This window comes from Miscanthus floridulus, chromosome 1 (genome assembly GCF_019320115.1).
Source record: "Miscanthus floridulus cultivar M001 chromosome 1, ASM1932011v1, whole genome shotgun sequence".
Lineage (NCBI taxonomy): Eukaryota > Viridiplantae > Streptophyta > Magnoliopsida > Poales > Poaceae > Miscanthus > Miscanthus floridulus.
Genome location: NC_089580.1, coordinates 137,192,362 through 137,213,573, shown reverse-complemented (window position 1 = coordinate 137,213,573; position 21,212 = coordinate 137,192,362). Strand labels below are relative to the sequence as shown.

General features: G+C 42.3%; 1 protein-coding gene across 1 annotated transcript; it reads right to left on the bottom strand.

Moving 5' to 3' along the window:
- Nucleotides 1-773: 773 nt before the first annotated feature.
- LOC136463932 (protein NEGATIVE GRAVITROPIC RESPONSE OF ROOTS-like) lies at nucleotides 774-2,233 on the bottom strand. The gene is made up of 5 exons (XM_066462908.1): nucleotides 2,228-2,233; nucleotides 2,009-2,093; nucleotides 1,320-1,885; nucleotides 1,012-1,204; nucleotides 774-793 (listed from the first exon to the last, which is right to left on the bottom strand). Exons 1-5 carry the CDS (start codon nucleotides 2,231-2,233, stop codon nucleotides 774-776), a joined length of 870 nt encoding a protein of 289 aa, XP_066319005.1.
- Nucleotides 2,234-21,212: the final 18,979 nt, after the last annotated feature.

Here is a 21,212-nt window from a genome sequence, read left to right as displayed (position 1 = left end):
TCAATAGTTAACACATTAATTGAGACGTGAACTTTAGAGATCTAAAACATGTTATATGTTGACACGTTACAAATCGAGTGTGTATATTATTCATAGCTGAGAGGGCCTTTACCTGTCACGTATATTGAAGTTTCATGTATGCACGTAAATTTTCGTGCACGTTGGGCACATACACACATCAATTTCACGTCTCTTTGAGAACATACATGTAGTACGAGTTACGTGAATAAAAAATATGTAGTTTATGTTAATTGAATTATGCTATTTCTAAGGTTGCAAAAAATAAAAAGATCTAATGGATCATGTATGCATCAATTAGATCTAAAATGATCTTTATCTCTAAAACTTTTCTTGATTTATCATACTTTTCAAAATTAAAATTAAATATATATATATTTCATATATTACCTCCTAGTTGATCGTGACCGTCCGATCGAAATAAATGAACGGCTCACAGTTATTTGGTTGTACCGCAGCAAAGCCCATTTTTAATTAAAAACTGTAACTGAAATTTATCTAGACCCACTATATGTGGCGCAAAATGAATTTACAAGCCCACATTAGGGGGAAATTGAGATTCTTGACTCATCATCCAAAAAAAAGTAAAGATTGGAGAATTTCCAGAATCCAAGCAACTCGGTATCTTGGCTTGCAGGGGCGGGCCTTTTGGTTTGTCCACCGTGACCCTACCAAGGACCCCCGATTAGCTTTGACCATTGACATTTTCTTGATTCCAGTCGTCCCATCACTAATTCACCATGAAGTTCTCACCTTCATATCTCCAAAACAATGACTGCACAAGATAAAAGAGAGAGAGAGAGAGAATTTCATCTTCAGACACAGAATTGTGACATCAATTGCCCGTGATGGATGAGTAGCAGCAATCGCTTGCTCGTAAATGATCGTAAATTTTCAGTCAGGAACAGTGTTTTTTTCTCATACCAAACCAGCCAGCAGTAAATAATCCACGATACGATACGGCATCCCGAACAGGCTGAATAATGAACTTACATTCAGAATCTGTTCTGTCCCACCTGCAGCTCTCTTCCCTCTCCTCCTCCTCCTCCTCGTCCTCTCGGCAACCACAACGGCGACCACCTCGCCTCTTCCCTTTGGTCCCATCCTCCAAGAAATATTTCCTCGACGTCGCCGATCCGTTGCCCGACCTGGCATTCATCTTCTTCCCAATCACTGTTCGGAAGAACTGCAAAGATAGTCCACCAGAGGGCATTGATTAGAGACACTAGCTAGACATGGTTGCATGAAGCAGCTAGCTTCGTTGTGTTGTGTCTGCCGATCGTTCGCACACGTATGCATACCTTCTCCATTCTTGACTCTACTGGGTCCTTCAAGCCCCGAGGCGGCGCCGCCGAGAAGTCGCCATTGCAGGCGAACATCTTCTTGAGCAGGAACTTGAACGACCTCTGCTTGATGCTGCCGCCGCCGCTGCCGCTGTCGAGCAGGTCCCTGGCCCTGGTCAGTATGATCTTGGTGTCCGGCGAGAGGTCTCCTTCTCCTTCGTGGCCGTCGCACTCGCCGTGCTTCGTCGTCGTCTGGACCCTCCTGTCCACCTCCAGGCAGGACGGGCAGTTGAGGAACCTGTCCAGCGGCGGCCTGTCCTCGCCGGCCCCGGCCCCGGAGCCACGGGTGCTCGACTTGGACTTGGCGCGCCGCAGGAGCATGGCCAGCGCGTCCTGGAGCTTCTTCACCTCCTCCACGGTGAACTCCGGCAGGTCCTGCTCCTGCTCCTGCGCTGCCGCCAGTGGAGGCTCCTCGTTGCCGAGCGTGCCGATGGAGAGGAGGCCAGCCTGAGGCCATGGCTCAGCGTCGAGACGCTTCTCTGATTCCTGAATGATCGTCTGTTGTCTCTCTTGGGCTCCAGCGCCTGGCTCAAGTTCAGGAAATGCACGCACGTTTAGCACGGCAATGACTCCACTCCAGTGCTGATCAGTGATCACACAATGCAAGCTGCAAGTGCAAGTGCACTGCAATGAGAGAGTTAAGTTACCTCTATATGAACTGGTGGCGGTTGCGCCATCGAAGATTCTGTTCTCCGTCTTCCCATGGAATCTGCTCTGCATCCAGTTGATGATCTGCAACCAACCATGCAACAACCAAGAAAAATACAGAACTGTAAGAATTTTCGTTCGTACGATTATATTGGTGATGAGTCACGAGCCAGTTCTTATTGAATTTCCCTATAATAATGCAAGTGAAGTTTGCTTACCCCCATTGTTGTCTGGTTCCAAGAATCTGTGAGCTTAGATTCACCTCCAACCACCTTGAGCAGAGAATGCAGTGGGGCGGGAAGCCACTGGGCTATGGCGTTTATAGGACTTAGATTCAGGGGTTGTCTGGTTGGTCCCAGAGAGAGGCCCTTTTGAGTATGTTCTCAGCACGCCAATCGGGAGCTAGATAGTGAGAGCTCTGAGCGAGCGAGCGAGTGAGCTAGTTTGGTCCCCTGCCTAGGGGAGGATTAAGCTTAAATAGCTGGAGATTAGCATGCCATCACTAGCCGTATACAATCGGCAATTAGTGCGGATGCTCCTACTTGCAGCAGTGTGTACTTACACTAAGGCCATGTTTAGAGGCTAAAATATACACAATCCTATTAGCTGTTTTAACCTAGCTAAAACCAACTAAAAGACCTTAATGACCAAACTACCCCAGCTAAAGTTTAGCTAGAGGATCCAAACACCCCCTAAATTCTACTAGTGGCAAATGGAATAGACAGATTTGCTTGGAGTTTAAGAAAGCACATGCTGCCAGCTATCATCTCTTGTCTTGGGCTTATTTTGGTGATATAAAATTGGGACCAAAGTGTGTATTTGATTGTGATCACATAAGAGCGCCAGGGTAGTGATTCCATGCTTTTTAGACATGTTCATGTGCCGCTGGCCTTAAACAAAAGAAGCCTAATCTGCAAAAGCCGAACCCGGAGCCTTACCTTAAGCCCAAAATAGTCCCTAGTTAGCTCGGACTTACTCCCTTCGTTCTAAATTATAAGATGTTTTGGTTTTTTCATAGATTTTGCTGTGCACTTAGATATGCACTCTAGATGCATAGTAATAGCAATATATCAAGAAAGCCAAAATATCTTATAATTTGGAACGGATGGAATATTTTAATAGCATAGGTCTTTACTAGATGACTCTCACATTTAATTTCTCATTTTCTGTATTATATCAATTGCTATGAAACCAACCTTACATGTTGACACATCAATGCAAATACAGGATTCAAAAATTTTCAATGGAAAAAAAATCAATTGATCCAATGCCCAAAGGTGTGCAGACATTATCATACAACATACATATGGTGCATTGGGATTCAAATAGTTTGTCCTTAATTATTAGCGATAATTAGTTGTTCATGTTGTTATCTGTAATCAATGGCTATTAGTGTAAAAAACAACGATGGATGATAATTTGTGGTGTGTTTAGCACAATTATGACAATTACTTACTATGAATGAAGGTTATGAACAATTAAATATAGATATAATATTTGTTCAAATATTACATGTCACATGACCTGATGCATCGATGAGTGACCGAAAGAAAGCCAAAATTCATAGCTTCTCTTTTTGAACAATTAAACAAATGTTCTAGAGGTATCATCTAACAATATTACAGTTCTTTCACCAACCTTTGTACCCAATATTCAAAACATCTATTCGAAATATAGCTTATATTGGTGGACAAAATGAGTACATTTTATCGTACATTGTTTCCCCAAGAACCGAACTCCAAACCCTAGTGGTACCTTCTAGAATACCAGCAACTAAACAAACACTAACCAATAATGAAGCAACACTACCATTTTTCTTCCTCAATGTATTACCCAGGTATCACTAATGGTTTTAGAGATTACCTAGCCCGCCACAAATAGGAGGAGTTTTTGTCTTCTTGCACCAATGCTTGCGAAAAATCCACGCTTGGAGGATACAACATTTAGGGGAATCCATTTCCCCTAAGTGCTCCAAACTAGAGGTAGTAACATCCTCCACACTCCATATGTATTTAGATTTAGTTGCTAAGTTGCATTAGTTCTTATAAGAATATGATTTTTCCCATTGTGATAAAATGTTGAATGAGGTAGAGCTCAAATTGGGCTCCGGTTTGGCACATTACATTTTCCAAGATATAGTTGTATGGAGATCGCTTAGATCAAAACCTAACTCCAATTTAAGTTAGAGATCTAGTTCCAACATCTTGATTATGGTGGATTAAAAAATAATGTTCTCTCCTTGTGTGTGTGTGTGTGTGGGCTCGTTCATGTACTTTTTCATAAAAATGGTTTACCTAGATGATTATATAATTTAGTATAATTGCAAAATGTTCAAAATTAGTTACCTTTGGTTACATTATGTAGCTTAGTAAGTGACATTACATTCTTAATATAATTCAATTATTATTTTTTCATATATAACTTATTAATATTTAGTTAATAAAGTTGATGATGAACTTTTAGTGCTATAGTTCTCGAAGCCTCAAAGGCTTAAAATTTTGAAGACCACATGTACTTTGAACTACTTCCTCCATCCTATAACACTTGTCCATGGCCTCACGAGAAAACATTCCACGATACTTGATACTTGAGAATATCTAGAGCGTTTCTCACTACCCCCTATTCAATCCCCCACTAAAATCTCCCCATCCCCCCCCCCCCCCCCCCCGGCCCCCCACACCCCACACCCACACACACACCAAGAGTCAGAAGTGGAAGTACTTCACCAAACAAATCCTAGATGCTCAGAAACATATTCAGCATCTTCGCTGATTGGTTTCTGGACTGATAAACCCAACTAATACTAATTTGTTGTAAGAGAAAAACACTATATCATGACTGATAAACTCTGGCCGAAACAAACAAGCGAATTGTGAATCGGGCAAGAGCCAGAATGGCCGAATCCACGCAGATGGGGACGTGTTAACGTTAGTGCAACCTTGGTCGAGAGCCAGAATGGCCGAATCCACGCAGATGGGGACGTGTTAACGTTAGTGCAACCTTTAAAAAAAAATTGCGAGGAGTACAACTACTTTTCTGTGTGCGGCAGTAGATTACGAGTCAAACCATCTTCCATATGGGCGCCTTTCCCGAGTTGTGACACATCGGAGGGAAATCGTGCAACGTGATCGAGGTGGATCATTCTAACAGCTTCCAGATCGGCGCCTTTTCGTACCTAGCTGTGATAAGCGCGATCGAGTGATTAGTTTACGAGTGATATGTTGATATATACAGTATCGATGAGGTGCCTAGAAGATGCATGTTGCGTCAAGATTCGGGCACATGGAGAGACACTGGTGATTTTCCCAGTGCGCTATTGACGCATGCGCTGATGCACGCACGGACAGCCCTTTTGACCAAAACACGCAGCACCACCGCCACCACACCATTGTTAGTTTATACGTATATAAGAAGAGACAGCCTATCGGAATTTAGGGCATGTCAAATCCTAGACATTATTCTGAAGCACCTCGGTCCGCCAAAATGAAGCCTGCACTGCAGCGGAGTATTATGATTTGCACCAAACACAGACGACACCATGCTAGTTTTTGCACCAGCTGGTTGCTCAACAAAATCCTTTGGAAATTCTTGTAACTAATGAATGCTGCCTCTTGGAAATGTCAAATATGTGGAATCTGGAAAATCTGGCCCTCGACATAGACAGTTACTACAATGACACCGAGATCAACCCCAAAACCAAACACTAATCGTAGTTACTACAATGACATAAATAGTTGTTTTGATGCTCTCGACATTTATTCTCTACCAAAGAATTATGTGTGCATTTAAAAATAGAGTGTCTAGGATTAAACTACCGATGTAGATATGTTGTAATGTTTCTCTCAAATTGTATAAATTTATCTAAAGTAATAGTTGTCATGAAATGTTAATAAAATGAAAAAATGAATTCTGTGAGTGTCATTGGTATATGGTATAAATGTGATGCGCTAAGGTATATTTTCATAATTGCTAAATAAAGTACATAAATATTATATCACTCTTACATGTATGCTTAATTATATTGGCCTGCCTTGTGTCATAAAATATGTATTCTTACTTTGAACTATCTTTTTGTACAGTTATTAATAGTGTTATAAGTGGGCAATTTAGAAACATATATAGTTCAATTTATGGTCATTTAGTTTTTTTTCATTTTTCAATAATAGTATATTTAAAAGTAAATTTAAGGGGATATTTAGTTTATTTTTAATATGGCAGAGGTGCAAATTTTAGATCTCGTATAAGTGGGCAATTTAGAAACATATATAGTTCAATTTATGGTCATTTAGTTTTTTTTCATTTTTTAGAGTGTCTTTAATTTGTTCCAGAATAATTTGGATCCCAGACATCTGGTAGAATTATTAATTTGCATCAACGTACCAGTACCACATCTCGTATAATATTGCCAACCAATGAGATGGGGGGTACTTGAGTGTACATTTGATTAAGAGCCCTTGCATGCGCTGTGACCAGGAGTGCTTAAGCTTAATGATGAGCAATCAAGGTAACTTGCTGGACTAATGGGAACCTTTCGTTCCATTCCTTAACATATGGCCCTGTTCGCTTCTATCATAATCTATCTTTTTCAATTTGTTTTTTCAGTTGAAACAATGTTTTTCTCTTACAACAATGTTTCGGCTTGTTTCTTATCAAGTTACTGTCAACGCAAGTAAACTTGCTAGTCCGCCTTGAAATTTGGCAACTTCGATTCGGTCAGAATTGACCCTACTGTAGTAACTGTTCAAGTCATGGAGAACCTTCCACGTAGGAGGACAGAGAAAACATCTAAGCACGATTTAAAGCAAAATATACTCCTATCTGATACTGCAAGAGCATCACAACTTTTAGACAAGCTACTTGAACACGTGGCCACTAGCCCATGCCGAGGCTCAGGAGACACCGCGCGCGGCTCCGATCCAGTGCTCTCTTCTTCGCGTACGACCTTCACAGGATTGGGATTAATTCATTATTTCATTGCTACAATCTGGTGAGAAGAAACTGTTGTCAAGAAAAAAAAAATGAGAAGCTAAACACTATCCATTGCATTGCTCGTGAGCTTGCCACACATGCGCATCGAACAATCGATGGACAAATTTCATGTAAGATATCAAAAGTCGATACACGCTTTTTAATTATGGTTTTACCATAATCTCAGCTGCTAGAAATTAATGTTCCTTCCCTAGGTATGAAAGCCATCGAATTTGAGTCATGATTGTTGGAATTGATGCACCTATTTGGATGTTTTTTCCTTTATCAACGTCGATGGTGATGCTAAAAGTTTTCAGCGAGGAACACGGGGAAAGAACTACTCGTCAAGCCTGGGGCTATGATAAAAGAACATGCTGAAATATGGCAAGATGTAAAGAACAATGAGGAAAGGAGCGGGTTGGGATCGAAAGTATTTTGATGATTTTTACAGTGGGGAAAGGAGCGGCTTAGGGCTAGGCGTCTGAAAAATACAATGTGGCTTTTCACGAAGTTACATGGCGTTGAATCTATAACATTGCATTGCACTAGTACATAAATAATTTTTAAAGACGGCTTCTATTTCTAATAGAAGCGGATAACTTAGGAAAACACATGTAGCCTTGGCGGAGAGCACTATATATAGCTAACAAACTGTATAGGCGGTTTTCTAAGTTGTCTGCCTCTATTAGAAAATAAGATTTTCAAGGATAATTACTTATGTCAACCGTCTCTGAAAATAGGTGATGGCTAGGGGCAATTTTGTTAAGTCTACCGTCACTAAAAATCGATTTCAAGTGTGGTCGACTAAGTCAACATTCCTTAAAAATAGCTGCGGTGCAAATAAATTCGTATCTTTTTTTCAAATGAAGTCGGATGTAGACAAAGTTTATATCAAAATTATTATAGACCTCGATGAGACTAAACCTTTGTAGTTGATAACATTTTTTGAGATCATTTAGGGTTCTAAATATATAAATTAAGTTCTCAGATTTTGAATTTTAAATTTTTTAATTTTCCAAATGACCTTGCTCTATATCAAAGTTGTAGTGCTCGACGAGACCTAAAACTTTGTAGTTGAATTTTTTTTCTTTTAAGATCATTTACAAGTCAAAATAGATAGCAACGTATGGGTAGGCACAAGTGACTGTGTGTTGCGTTGTGTGGCAGAACGACCCCAATTATATGACTCATATGTGTCTGTCATTGTCTTAAAGACCTCTGAAAACTGCACATGAGAGCCAGATAATTCAGGTAGTCTGTCGGGTGTCCTCGGGAACCCCGAATCATCCACATTTTACAACTCATACATGATCAACATGGAGTTACCATAACATTACAACACTTGGTATAAAAATAACTTATATCAGAGTGCGAAAGACTTACAGTATTAGGTTACAAAAGTCAAGACTTACTTAATTTCCAAAAGGTGAGTACGACTATAGAAGAAACTTAGGGGAAGCACATAAGGTAGAAGAGACAACCAGATCATATCGAGCCCACTGACATGACCTCGATTAGCAGCACAAGTCAGAATCTACAACAGGGGTTAACAAACTGTAACACCCTAAAAATTGCTCTTTTTGAAATAGGGTTAAAAAGATTTAATTTTGTATTTTTGTGGTCATAAAAACATAGGAAATAAAAATTTTCATTAAATTAAAATTCATTATAGGGTGTAGCAACATTGTTGTGCATACATGCTGGTGCATTTGATTTATTGAGGTGATTGGTTTTGATCAAAAATTCAAAATTGAATTCAAATGTTTTTGAAATAGTTTCGAAATAAAAGGAAAACAAATAGAAAACCTCTCCCTCTTTGATTTGGCCCACTCGGCCTGCTTCTCCCCGCCCCGCCAGACCACAGGCCCAAGCCATGCGCCACCGGCCCAGCACCGCACCGACCCGCGCGCCGTTTCCCTCTTCCCTCTCTTCTCACTCTCTACCGCTGACCAACCGGGCCCGTTGGTCAGGCGTCATCGTTTCCGCGTCGGACCCTCCACCGCCGCCGAGTCCGTGTCCACCGCCACCACGTCTCCTCCCTTGCCGTGCCACCCAAGCCACTTGCCCTCATAAATAGCAGCTGCACGCACCCCTCCTCTCCCCATCCCGTTCTAAGCCGCTGCCGCCTCGCCGAGTCACCACGCCACCGCCGCAGCCCTAGCGCCGCCATAGCCGTCTACTGCCGAGCACCGCGCGTTGTCTCTGCTCCGTCGTGGAGCCCAAAAAGAGCTGCGGTGAGTTCACCGTGCACTGCTATCCATCCCCGTGCTTTCGGTTCGCTCCGCCGTGGCTCGTAGGCCGTTCTCCAAGCTTCACCGGTGAGTTTCACAACGCCGGCCATGGAAGCCGCCGCCCGCCGTCACTGTTCTGACGGCTGCTTCTCCCTCGCCCTCCATCCCTTCTAATCTCAGCCCTCCATATTAGATCCAAGGCTGATAATCCTCGTGCGCCTTCGGCTGACAGTTTTTCAAAAGGGCCCTCATATTTTTGTAGATTAGAACCTACCGTCCCTGTACTTTTGCTAAAGAGACCCTCGGCTTTTGAATAATCTAACCCGCAGTCCATGGCACACTTCTAGAATGCGTTTTCATATTATGAAAGCGTAGTTTCTTTCTAGTAGATTCAAAATGCGCTTTCATCTATTTACAGTTTTGCCAGTAGTTTTCTTTAGGCCATAAAATCTTCGTTTTAACTCCGATTTGATCCGTTCAAGTTGCGTTAGATTCGTAATTGCGTAATCTACATGTTTATCTTACTGTTAAATATAATTTCAACTTTTGAAATTCGAGGCTAGATTTAATCTATTATTTTATTAAAGTAAATCTTGTTTAATTCATAATTTTTTTGTTATAGCTCCGATTAGAGTGCTTTTCGCGTCTGTGTGTTCGTAGCAACCGTGTAGAACATCTTTAAAACCTTTTTACTTGTTGTTTCCTATGTTTGGTTTACTATTTTAATTTAGTTCTATTGTTTGCTTCATGTATGATTGCATGGATGTTTGTGTGGTGTTCTATGATCATGTCCCATCGGTGAGCTTTACGTGTTGATCAAGAAGGAGTTCCTTTGAAGGTTTGGACTTGAAGGAGGATCAGAGTTTAAGGCAAGTATAGCATGGGATCTTCCTTGTTATCCTATTCACCTTAATATCATTTTAATCATATGCATGCGTCTACCTTGACTAACACTAAGGATTTCCTAGTACTTTGTTATCTTGTACCTTGATTCCTATGGGGTATTGCATTGGGTAGTATGATGCTAGTGCTCAACTGAAGCCATGATCTTATAACTTGACTAATGAAATAGGCAATAAACACTAAAAGATGCTTTTTAGCAACATGGAACAAGGGGGCTAGAGCATTGGGTTGTTTTTATGGTGCTCTAGATTCCTCTCCCTAACGACTTATTTGTAAGCGAATATCTAGAACTTACAGTACAGCTATGAGGGCTACATGGTTCTGGCTTTAGCTTAGTATGAGGACCTTTTCTAGCTTGTTAGTGGTTATCTTTATTGGCGTAAGAATGGCTTGCCGAATCGAGTATAGTGCGGCCTCTATCCCATTATATATAGGCCGCGCGTCATTGTGCCATCGAGAAGGGGGGCTCTACATCTGTTTGTCGAGTGAATCTAATGGCCCTAACTTATTAGACGAACCTTTGAAAGGATTCATAGTGAACCTTGCCGACCTTCCTTGGTAGTGGGTCAAGAGGCTGATCACCTCGGGCAAAAGGATAAATCATGACTCACAGTAAAAGTGTACAACCTCTATAGAGTGTAAAGCTGATATATCAGTCGTGCTCACGGTCACGAGTAGCCTTGGACCCTTACAGAATAGAAGATGTACATTAATGATATTGATGATACAGATGCTCACTAATGATTACTATTTATGATTCATTATTCATGTTTACCTGATCATGTGTTTATATGGGCTTGTAAATAAACTTGTTGCCACCCAATTGCTAAAAGATGACTCATTAAAAGCTAATCGTAGTAAACCAGTGTCAACCTTTTGAGCCTTATGAACCCCATGTTATATTTATTGAGTACGACATGTACTTATGCTTGTTTTACTTTTCAATTATTTGGAAAAATTCCGGATGGGTAGCAGATTGCTAGAGTTTGGAGGAAATAGGCTTGTGATCAACCAGTCAGTTGTCCCTGTGGAATTGGAGTCTTCACCCGAAGATTGAAGTTGTCTTTCCACTGTTTGCTATCTAAGGTTATATTCTTTATACTAAGTACGTTATATATTGAGCATTGTCTTTCGATATTACTCTTATTTGTAGCTATATGTGAGATTTGACTTTCTGGACTCACATATGGTGTGTATCTGGTTTTGTTCTTAAAACCAGGTGCTACACAAACCCTAAGTACTTGAGGGTACTCAACAAGTCTTATCTGACTAAAGAAAAGACTCCAAGGGCATGCAGGCTTTAAGAAAAGTTTGAAGCAAGACTAACTTTTGTAGAAAAACTTACTATAAGTGGATCCTTAATTTCAATGTTTTAGCCGAGTATTAATTCCATATCAATATCTAGTTTGCACCTATTCTATATCAACCACTTCATTAATCATCTCATCTCTACTTATATCATCTCGTATCTATAAGTAACCATGTTTCCCTTGATTAACTACGATGATGGTGCGAGGATCAAGTCTCCTGTTACCATAGAGCAAACGACGATTCGAATCAATTAGGGCCAGCTGGGGTTTCCTTACCACATGACATATGCAGGTCTAGGTCCGGTCCTAAACCTACATATATTAACCCTACTCGGATCCTCCAAAACGTGAACCGGTCTACGCTACCCGAGAGCATAGTACTCCACCTCCCTACGCCACTCTTGGTGGATTCATAGGATGTGTACATGCTACTCTCACCATTTCCCATGTTTAGTGCACAGTTGTCTTTTCACATATTAGAATAGTCAAGGTATTAGGCTTACCGGAGTATGTGGCCAGTACTTGCAAAAATCTTAATCCAAGGGCCAACAATGGACGGTCCTTAATTGACACAGGCGGGGCACTACATCAAGACTCAAACTTGACGCAAGCAAAGAGTCCGCTCGGTCTCATATTAAACATTATCATTATCATGGTATTCTCATGACCCATAAACAGAGCCGAGAAGAACCAAGGTAAAACATATTTCTCATGAATGATGAAACCATCATTCGACTTCTACCAAAGTCTAAGCATTACTAAGCACTAGAGATATCGACCTATTCATACTAGCAAGGTATAACTAAGGATACTTGATTATCAAGGTAAACATGCAGCAACGGTATTCGACCAACTCTTAATTACTTAATGCACATCTCACAAGACTTAAAGTGTAATAAAGATTTATAAATGCTATAGAAGGGTGGTATGCACTAGGGCTTGCCTGCATTGCAGAGAAGGTTAGATTCTAGAGAAAGATCTAGAGGAGTTAGCCTTGGTACCAACACCACTGGAGGATGGACCTCCTCCAAAACTTGATCAACACAAACCTTCTCACTCTCATATGCACTACACATAATAGATGATGCTTACTTAACAAGATGGACTACATGCCATGATGCATGATGAGAGGCATAACAAGTGCATAATAGAACTCAAACAAGGTTAAAAATGTTGAGTACAACTTTCCTTCACTAAAGAACCAGGTTCATTATCATAAAAGCACTTTAGTTAATTAATTATCAAGTTAATTAGTTGTCTATCATGAAAGGATTAACTTAACATGGACCAGCAGGTGATTAACATGAAAAACATCTACATAGCATAACCACTTCTTCAAATATTGCATACAAGGAGCAATCAAGACTTATATGCATGCATTCACTAATTAAACATTTAATTAAGCCATGTTAATTAGTAATCAAAAGTTGATTATGGGCACATCAAGAAAACAATTAAGTTGTCAAGGAACAACAGAGGTTTGGTGTTCCAAGGTCAACAATCAATCCCAAAATCACATCAAAGTCATTTAGGGATTTATACAAATTATTTTAGCTTTTTTATTAATCCATAAAAGGCATTGGAATTAAGTGGACAATTTATTTTTATCAAAACAATACCAAACTTTTTGTGAACGTGGGTATTAGCATGTAAAGCATACACAAAAAGTTTCATGATTAAAGTATAATTATTTTAGCCTATAAAAATCATGCAAGGTCCATTTATTAATTAAAAAAGGTAATTTTTAAGCATACCAAAATTACTAAAAATGTCCAACTAATATTTTTCTCAAGTAAAGCATCACATAACAAAGCTACACAAAAAGTTTCATAATTTTAGCATGCTTGTATATTTAGTTATGAAATAAACAAGGATCGACATGGTTGATCATTTTCTAAAAAAGAATAAACCGAGAAAACCTTTTCTCACCCACACCCCGGCCAGCCACGGTGACTGGCACATGGGGCCAGGTCAACAACGCCGGCCCATCGTGCTGACCGTGACCATTTGACCGATGGGTACTCACCGGCGGCGACCTCGCCGGCGACGAGATCAACTCCAGCGGACTCAGCTCTCCCTCGCGCACACGCTGGTGGTACTGGTTGAGCGGCTAAGGCACAACAGTTGTAATACCCCTGGTATTACGAGCTTGCTTAGCATCAAGATTTAGGTCTGAGAGGAATTAGCCAAATAAGTTTTTGAGTTTTAAAAATTTATAATGCGCGTGAAATGATAAGCAAATCTGATGTGACTCACTTGTGTGGACTCAAATAAATATCCAAGTTAACTCACTTGGTGCGTAAAAGTGCTAACAAAAATCCTAACGAGAAAAATGGGATAAGTCATTTTAATTGTTTGGCACGAAGAATAATTTATATAAGTAAAAATAAAATATAACGTGTGTGTAATACTTAAGTAAAGATGACGAGCAAGTGGTGTAGTTGAAGATGCAACTATAATTTGTGAAAATAAATGTTGTTAACTAGTGTTCTTGGGAGCTTAAAAATCAGATTTGAAGTTAAGATAAGCTCTTTTCGTTAAGTCGGCAAACACTTGAACTATTGTTTAAAATGCCATTTTGGGCGAATTATATTGAGTAAAATAGTTAAATAGTGCTTAAGTATTTTGTTCCTATGGTCTAGTATGAAGTATGGGCTATCACATGTGGTATTTCTTGGTTGAAGTTACTAAGGTATGGATCTCTTAAAAATTATGGCAACAAGTGTTCATGGATGTTATGTCCAAATTGAACCCTTGTCTTTTCTGAGTCGGAAAAGAGTGTTGGACGATGCTATTTTGGCTTTTAAATTCTAACTAAAATGTTTAAATGCTAACTGCAAATTTTGGTATTGTTGATTGCATCAAAGTGAATACTTGGGCATGGTATAGGTGGTTGTTGTGTTGGGTGTCACGTTGCTCTTGTAAAAATTGCCCAAAATTCGTGGGAACGCGCTAGAGTATGTCGTGGGTGTTCCATTCATGAACCAACGCTTAGCGCGATGAGCTCATGTTGGCATCCTTCCAGTCCCCCCTCTAGTCGCTCTATGGGAGCGTGGTTTGCTTTGCTAGCTAGGTGATAGTATCGGCCCTAGGTTGGTAACTTTAGTTGGACCTCCACTAAGCTGGGTTTGAAGTTTGGCGAGCTCCAAAAATCATGCAAGCACGTGGTTTGGTCATTCGGGCCTGGGGATGCGGTCACCATGTCCGGTGTCGCGGGCTACCTACACTGCTGCTGGCCGCTGCTACCATGCGCTGCACCGCGCTGGTTGGCGTACCCTATGGCCATGACCGCTATCCCGCTAGCCAGCCATGTGGCGTCAGCTGCCTGCTAGGCCAGGCATGACCGTAGCCGCTCTCCGTCGTGCGCGGGACGCTGCCAACTGTGGCGCTATCCAAGCGTACATGCAGGGTTGTGCCTTGTCCTCTTTTTATTTCGGTTACTACAGTGCTCGCCCTCCGCCAGTCAACCCACCTACCCCAGCTCTGCTTTCAGCGCTGTGGCATGACTTGCCACGTCGTGAGGTCACGCTGCCACGTGCACATGGCAGCATAGGCACCCCCTAAATGCTCCACCCGAGCATTTAACAACGCGACCTTTGCCCTCGCTCATGCGGTCATATCCTCGTGCTGCCATGCCTCGTTGGGTCATGGCCAGGCCACCTCTGCTGGGGCCGCTTCCCGTGATGTGGCGGTGGCAGTTCACCGCTCTCCGTTCCCCTTTCTTAATCACCAGCCAGGCTTCCCAGTCCAATTCCTTGCATCGGTGGGTAGCTTAGCAAGTTAGCTAGATGTCGCATTCTCATCGAGCCCAGGCGTGGTTTGTCAATGGTCAATTTTATTTTCTCCTCACCGCCGGTCATGTGCGCCGCCGTGACCGGAGGTTTGGGGGTAAGGCATGTAGGAGTGGTAATAGTTCAATTGGTCGTAACCCTGAACTCACATTGACTCCCTCTATCTGGTGCTCACACTATTTTAGCCCAGGGAACTCATCGGCGATATGGTGACACATCGGTGTCTGGCTCGAGGCGTCGCCGCCGTGCCCGGGCATGCGTGGCTAGATCATCTCGGCACTCCTCTGTAACACCCCTGGTGTTAGTCTTACCTAATTGCACTTGCATTTCCTGATCATGAGCATCATTCATCCATTCATAAGCATATATCACTTGAAACATGTGAAACATGATCATGAAACAAGAGTATCATTTCAAGTGTTTTCATCATTTCAGTACCTTTAGTGCTTGATTTTTGTATGACCAATCTATGGTATAGCTAAATATATTGTTAAACATCTTAGCTATGCTTAGAAAGTCATTAGGAACAATGTTCATGTTGATCATTTTGCCCAATTAAGATTTCAAATCATGGTTTGACTTGTTTTGACCCTAGGAGTTTTTGGTTTGACTGTTCAAAAAGTACCACTTAGAATGTTTGCATGTCTAAGCAACCTAAAGCAAAGTTGTAGCAAATTTTATAAGGAACAAAAGTTATTTTGTGACCAAGTCATGAAAATGAGCACAACATGTTCAATTTGGGCCCACAAGTCGGATTTGTGGTGCTGACTCAACACTTAGAATATTTCTAAGTCAAAAGTCAGATTCCAGTTTCATGTACTCAACTTTGGCTCGATATAACTTGTGATCCAGTGAGATTTAGGTCTTGGTCCTGTAACATGATTTCTAGCTGGTACTTAGAGCTATAACTTTCATTTCTACTATTTTCACTAAGGACCAACGGATTAGGAGTTAGAGCCTCACCAAATGGCGCTGTCAGTCAGTTCATTGATCGCTGAATCGTAGCTACAGTACCCGACCATTTCAGAACCTCACCACCGCGTGGAGGGACACTCGTCGCCGGCCTTCTGCTCGAGCTGGCCATGCGCCACGGGCTTCCTGACGCTGCTGGCCGAGTCTTGAGCACCCCGCGCGCCTGCCAGACCAACTCGCCCGCCCATTTTCTTTTCCTTCGCCGCAGCGCTCTCTCGCAGCAACAGCGCGCCAGCTCCTCCATCGACGCCGAGCAAGCGCCGTCACCCAGCGTGCTCACCACCGCGAAATCGCCACCTCCAGTTAGCGCTCAGCTCCGCCTTCACCTCCCCTAGCTATTCCATCTCGCCGTCGAGCCGGAGAACCCAAGGTAGTGGCCCAATTGAGTTTTCGCCGCCACCACAACTCGCCGGAGTTGGAGCTCACCGTGGCTAGCACGGCATAGCTCCTCTCTTCCTTCCCTAGCTCCCGCCTTGTCTTCTCCATCACGCACTGTTACTCGGGTGATGATGTCACCATCCCCGCCGGCCCCGTCTGGCCGGAACGCGGCTGCGCACTGCCATGCGCCATGACCGAGCCACCGAGCTCCATGGCTGGGGTGCTTAGGGGTCAGTAGGGAGCAAGGTTAGAGTACCAATAGATGCGGTTCTTCACGTAGGGCACGCCGGTGCCATCGGTTTCGCCGAGGAGATCACCGTCGGCGAGCTCGACCATCGCCGCGCCGACGTGTGCCGTCTCCCCTGTTCTGTGTCTATGACACGGGGGTCCCGCGCATCAGTCGCTGAGCCGAAGAGGGAGCCAGGCTTGGGCTGCGCTATGTCGTGGGCCGTCGGATCTTTTCGGGCCGGCCCAGTACTGTTTAAGTGATTGGATTTCCCTTTTATTCTTTATTATCTGAAATCTAAAATGGTTTGAAAATTGTTTGGGTGATCAAACTTGCTCCAAATTTGTTGAAACAAATTTTGCTAGGTTCCTTATCATCAGATCTACTTGGGAAAATTATTGCATGTCATTTTTGGGATACTTTTCTATAGGATTTTATTTAATCATGGATATTGCTGATAACTTGAAAAATATGTAGAAAAATCTATAGTCTGCAGAAAAATATGATTTCAAGTTCGTTAATCTTCTTAGGTCATGTACTTCCTAGGAAAAATATGTTTCATGCATGTGCTGTGGGAAAATTTTGAGGTGTAGTTCAAGTGCCTTTAATGGCTGATTTTTGTTATTTTTTGCTAGAGAGCAAACTTTGTATAAAACATGCATGTGGTAATTTTTGTACAGTCATTATAGGCTATGAAAAACCTAGGAAAAAATATTAATTCTGTTGTTTGACACTTTTCATAGTACAAAGTAATTTCATGCTCATTTTTATGCTATAGCTTGTCACTTTTGTGTAGGATAGTTTACTTATCCAAATGTCATGAAATTTTTATGGTAGTCTGTTTAGGGTAGTATTATGCTACTGTAATTTTCTCAGATTTTTAGGAGCATCAGAAATATATGTTGCTATTCAAACCTATTATTAATTAGGGTTTAAGTAAATGTTGCTTTAAGTGTGATTAAGAAATTAGTAAAGCTTTGGTGTATCTTTGAAGTATTTAATAAAATATGTTGACTTAACATATTAGTAGTAGAAGAGAATGCAGTAGATGACATGTGCTTATAGTATAGTTTCTTGGATGATGTTGACTACCTTGTATTTCAACATACCCATGGCATTCATCTCCTTCGATGCACCGTTTGCATAATCACTTACGTGCATTGCATCATATAGGATCGCAAACCGAGAACCCAGTCATCATAACCGAGGAGCCAGAGGAGCAGCTCGAGGTGTAGCAGCAGGAAGTGCCAGAAGCCGACGAGGAGGACGTTGAGGAACTTCCGGAGTGCCCCGATCACCGTCCGAGCTCCTTCGAGAGAGGCAAGCCCCGGAGCATTTTTCTCCCGGTTTGCAATGATTTAGTTAAATACTTTACTTTAAAGTAATCCATTACGTTCAGGAGTTGTTTACAACCGTTGCTGCATTATACCTTGCTTACCTTTGTTATACTATATCCTTGTTACCCTGGTATCCGCAGTCGAGTCAATGCTTAGCTGGCTTAGACCGGTAGAAGTCAGGTGATTTCCTGTCACCTGCGAGCTATAGGTGGTTACCTGGATCTGCTTGGATGACTATGAAGTCATGGTATAACTAAGTGTTAAATGAAGTTGAGACCGGACGGAGACTTGCAGAGTTTTGGACTGTAGTGCTTTCCGTCTGTGTCGATTAAGGACCGACCGTTGTTGGGCCTCGAGTCATGTTGAACGCATGCCTTACATTTAGCTGGCCGGATAAAGTATCTTCCGACCGCGAAGCTGGGAGATTTTTCGGGCCGAGTAGATTGCCCGCAACGCACTGTACCGGAGCAGGTGTGGTAGGACACGGGGGCGGGATGATAAGACCAAAGTGCAGTCGGTTGGCCCCCGGGTACATGTGGTTCCTGGCAAACTCGAGATTCCTGAAAAGTTGACTCGGTGATCAATATCTCACTTTAGCGGGTGAGTGAGGTTTGTGTAAGGAACAAATCACCAGCTGGTTAGGAATCGATTCGAATCGCCATCGCTCCTGGATAGTGAGCACTTGACTTGAGTTACTTCATCGTAGTAAATGTTATGGAACACTTGGACAGTTATAATGAATATGACAGTATGGAAGTTGTTTAATGATCATTGGTTATCATTATCTGCTTAATCACATGTTTACTCTAGTATAGGTGCAAATCTAGTTGACAGGTTAATAATAATTAACTTGGCAATAATGCTTTTAGAAAGGTTCTTGAAATGCTAAAAATGCTTCTTTTTGCAAATGAGTCAGCTACCCTACTATAAAGCCCTTCATAATCCTTGGTGTCATTTATTTTTGGTTATGTCGGGTAAGTCTGGCTGAGTACCTTCTCGTACTCAGGGTTTTATTCTCACTTGTTGCAGATGGGCAGATGTATTACGGCTACTGTATCAACTGCCTTTATCCTACGATGGGTGATGCTTAGGACCATGGGCGTGGTCATTCCTTACGTCTCGTCTGATGCTTTTGTTGGAGATGATCATTCGCTGGCACTCTATTTAAACTCTGTGTGTGTGGTTTGAACAAATGACTTCCACTACTTTAATTCGAACTGGTTTGTAATAACTATGTTGAAACTCTGATGTATTTAAGATTTCGAACTTTTATGTAATGTGTGATGGTGACCGCTAAACTTATTACGATCATGGCTGGGACACAAGTTGGTTTGAAATCCTTCGTGATTTCACGGACTACCGGGTTATACGGGCTTAAGTTTGCTCAATCGTCTGCTCTGGTGGATGATTTTCTTACTTAATTTCGTATAATTGGTCGGTTCTGTCACAGCTGGTATCAGAGCATGGTTTAGCGTGTTACTGTTCACAAGTGTATTTAAAACAAAAAGGCATTGGAAAACGTGATTTTAAAACTATAAAGTGTGCCAGTGATCATATCCTTTATGCCCAGTTAAGGACTTTAGGTGGCTTAATTAAGTACTGACTGGGGTTCTTGCATCATATTTCTCTTTCGTCGCTCATACGGCGTGCTATTGTATGAGTGCCACTTGGTTGAGTGGTAATGAATGGATCATTTGCCTCTACGCCTCGGTAAGTGTGAGTTGTGAGAGCATGATCGGATACACCGCTGATCTAGGGTGAATGCTTATATGATGCTGGAGTAATTACATGTTCTACGCATGTTTTACAAAGGTATCTCATGTATGGGTCTTCCGTCTGTGGAGGCGATGCCGTCAATAGGACGATGGTTCGGGTAGTTACTACCGTAGTACACGTATCTGGGGATTCGTGTAGAGCGTGTAGATAAAAATTTTACTGCTTTTATGCATTCATTGGGAATTGGGCTGAAATGAATCTTCTGCAGGTACATAACAACGCTATCGTGTAGAACGTATTAGCTACGTATTTGAGAGATCGTTGTTATGCCACCGAATTCGTTGTTAGAAATTATTTATTTCCTAAGTTTGTGAGAACGTATGGCACATACATACATCATGTTACTTGTGCATTTCATTCATCTCATGCATTCCTCCCCTTATAAATTGATTATCTCATTTTGATAAAAGAGATATCACCAAAAATATGTTTCCCCGAAGTAATAAAAGAACTTTTTGCTACAGATGGCCCGCACGAAGCAGACCGCCCGTAAGTCCACCGGAGGAAGAGCACCCCGACGTCTGTTGGCCCTGAGGGAGCACCGCACCACGGACACCTTCTTGAGCGAGTTTGGCATGCCAACTTTGCTTTGGAGAGTGCTCCATGATGTGGGGTACCCAGAGGGTCAAGAGCCAGTGTACTCTTGGAATGAGAACCAGTTAGTAGATGATGGCCTTGCAGTAGTGGATATCACGGTTCCTGCTCTCGGTGATGCTCCAGACTGGGATGGTTGGCATTTGGAGTTTGAGGGTCGCACTCCGGCTGAGGGTGCAGAGGGAGCAGCCTTCCGTGTCATCAGGGACATTATGAGCAGATTTCCCAGTGAGCTTGCAGCAGCCCTAGCTGGTACTTTTCCTAGGGATGATCCTCGTGATGCCATTTGGGTTCAGCCTCAGGGAAGCGCATTGGTCAGAGGTCTAGCTAAAGGACAGGCTAGCGACAACCAGGCAATGAGTGCTATGTTCGCCGCCATCAGAGCATATGAGGGTCTCGAGAGTACCTACTGGACTTTGACTGGCTTGCGTAGTGAGGATAAGCTCAAAGGGAAGAAGCAGAAGAAGAGACAGACACGTGCTATAGCTAGCTTGCAGGAGCAGTTGGCTGATATGAACTTACAAAGAGATCAGGCGGTTGAGAGAGGTGATAGAGCTATGCAGCGAGTGCATACGTTGACTCAAGCCAACAACAATGCAGACCGCATGATTGGACAGCTGGTTTAGGAAAGGAATGAAGCCTGGAACGCAAGAAACCTTCTGCTGTAGAGGGTCGATGAGCTAGAGGAATACAACGGCTACTTGCACGAGGAGTTTC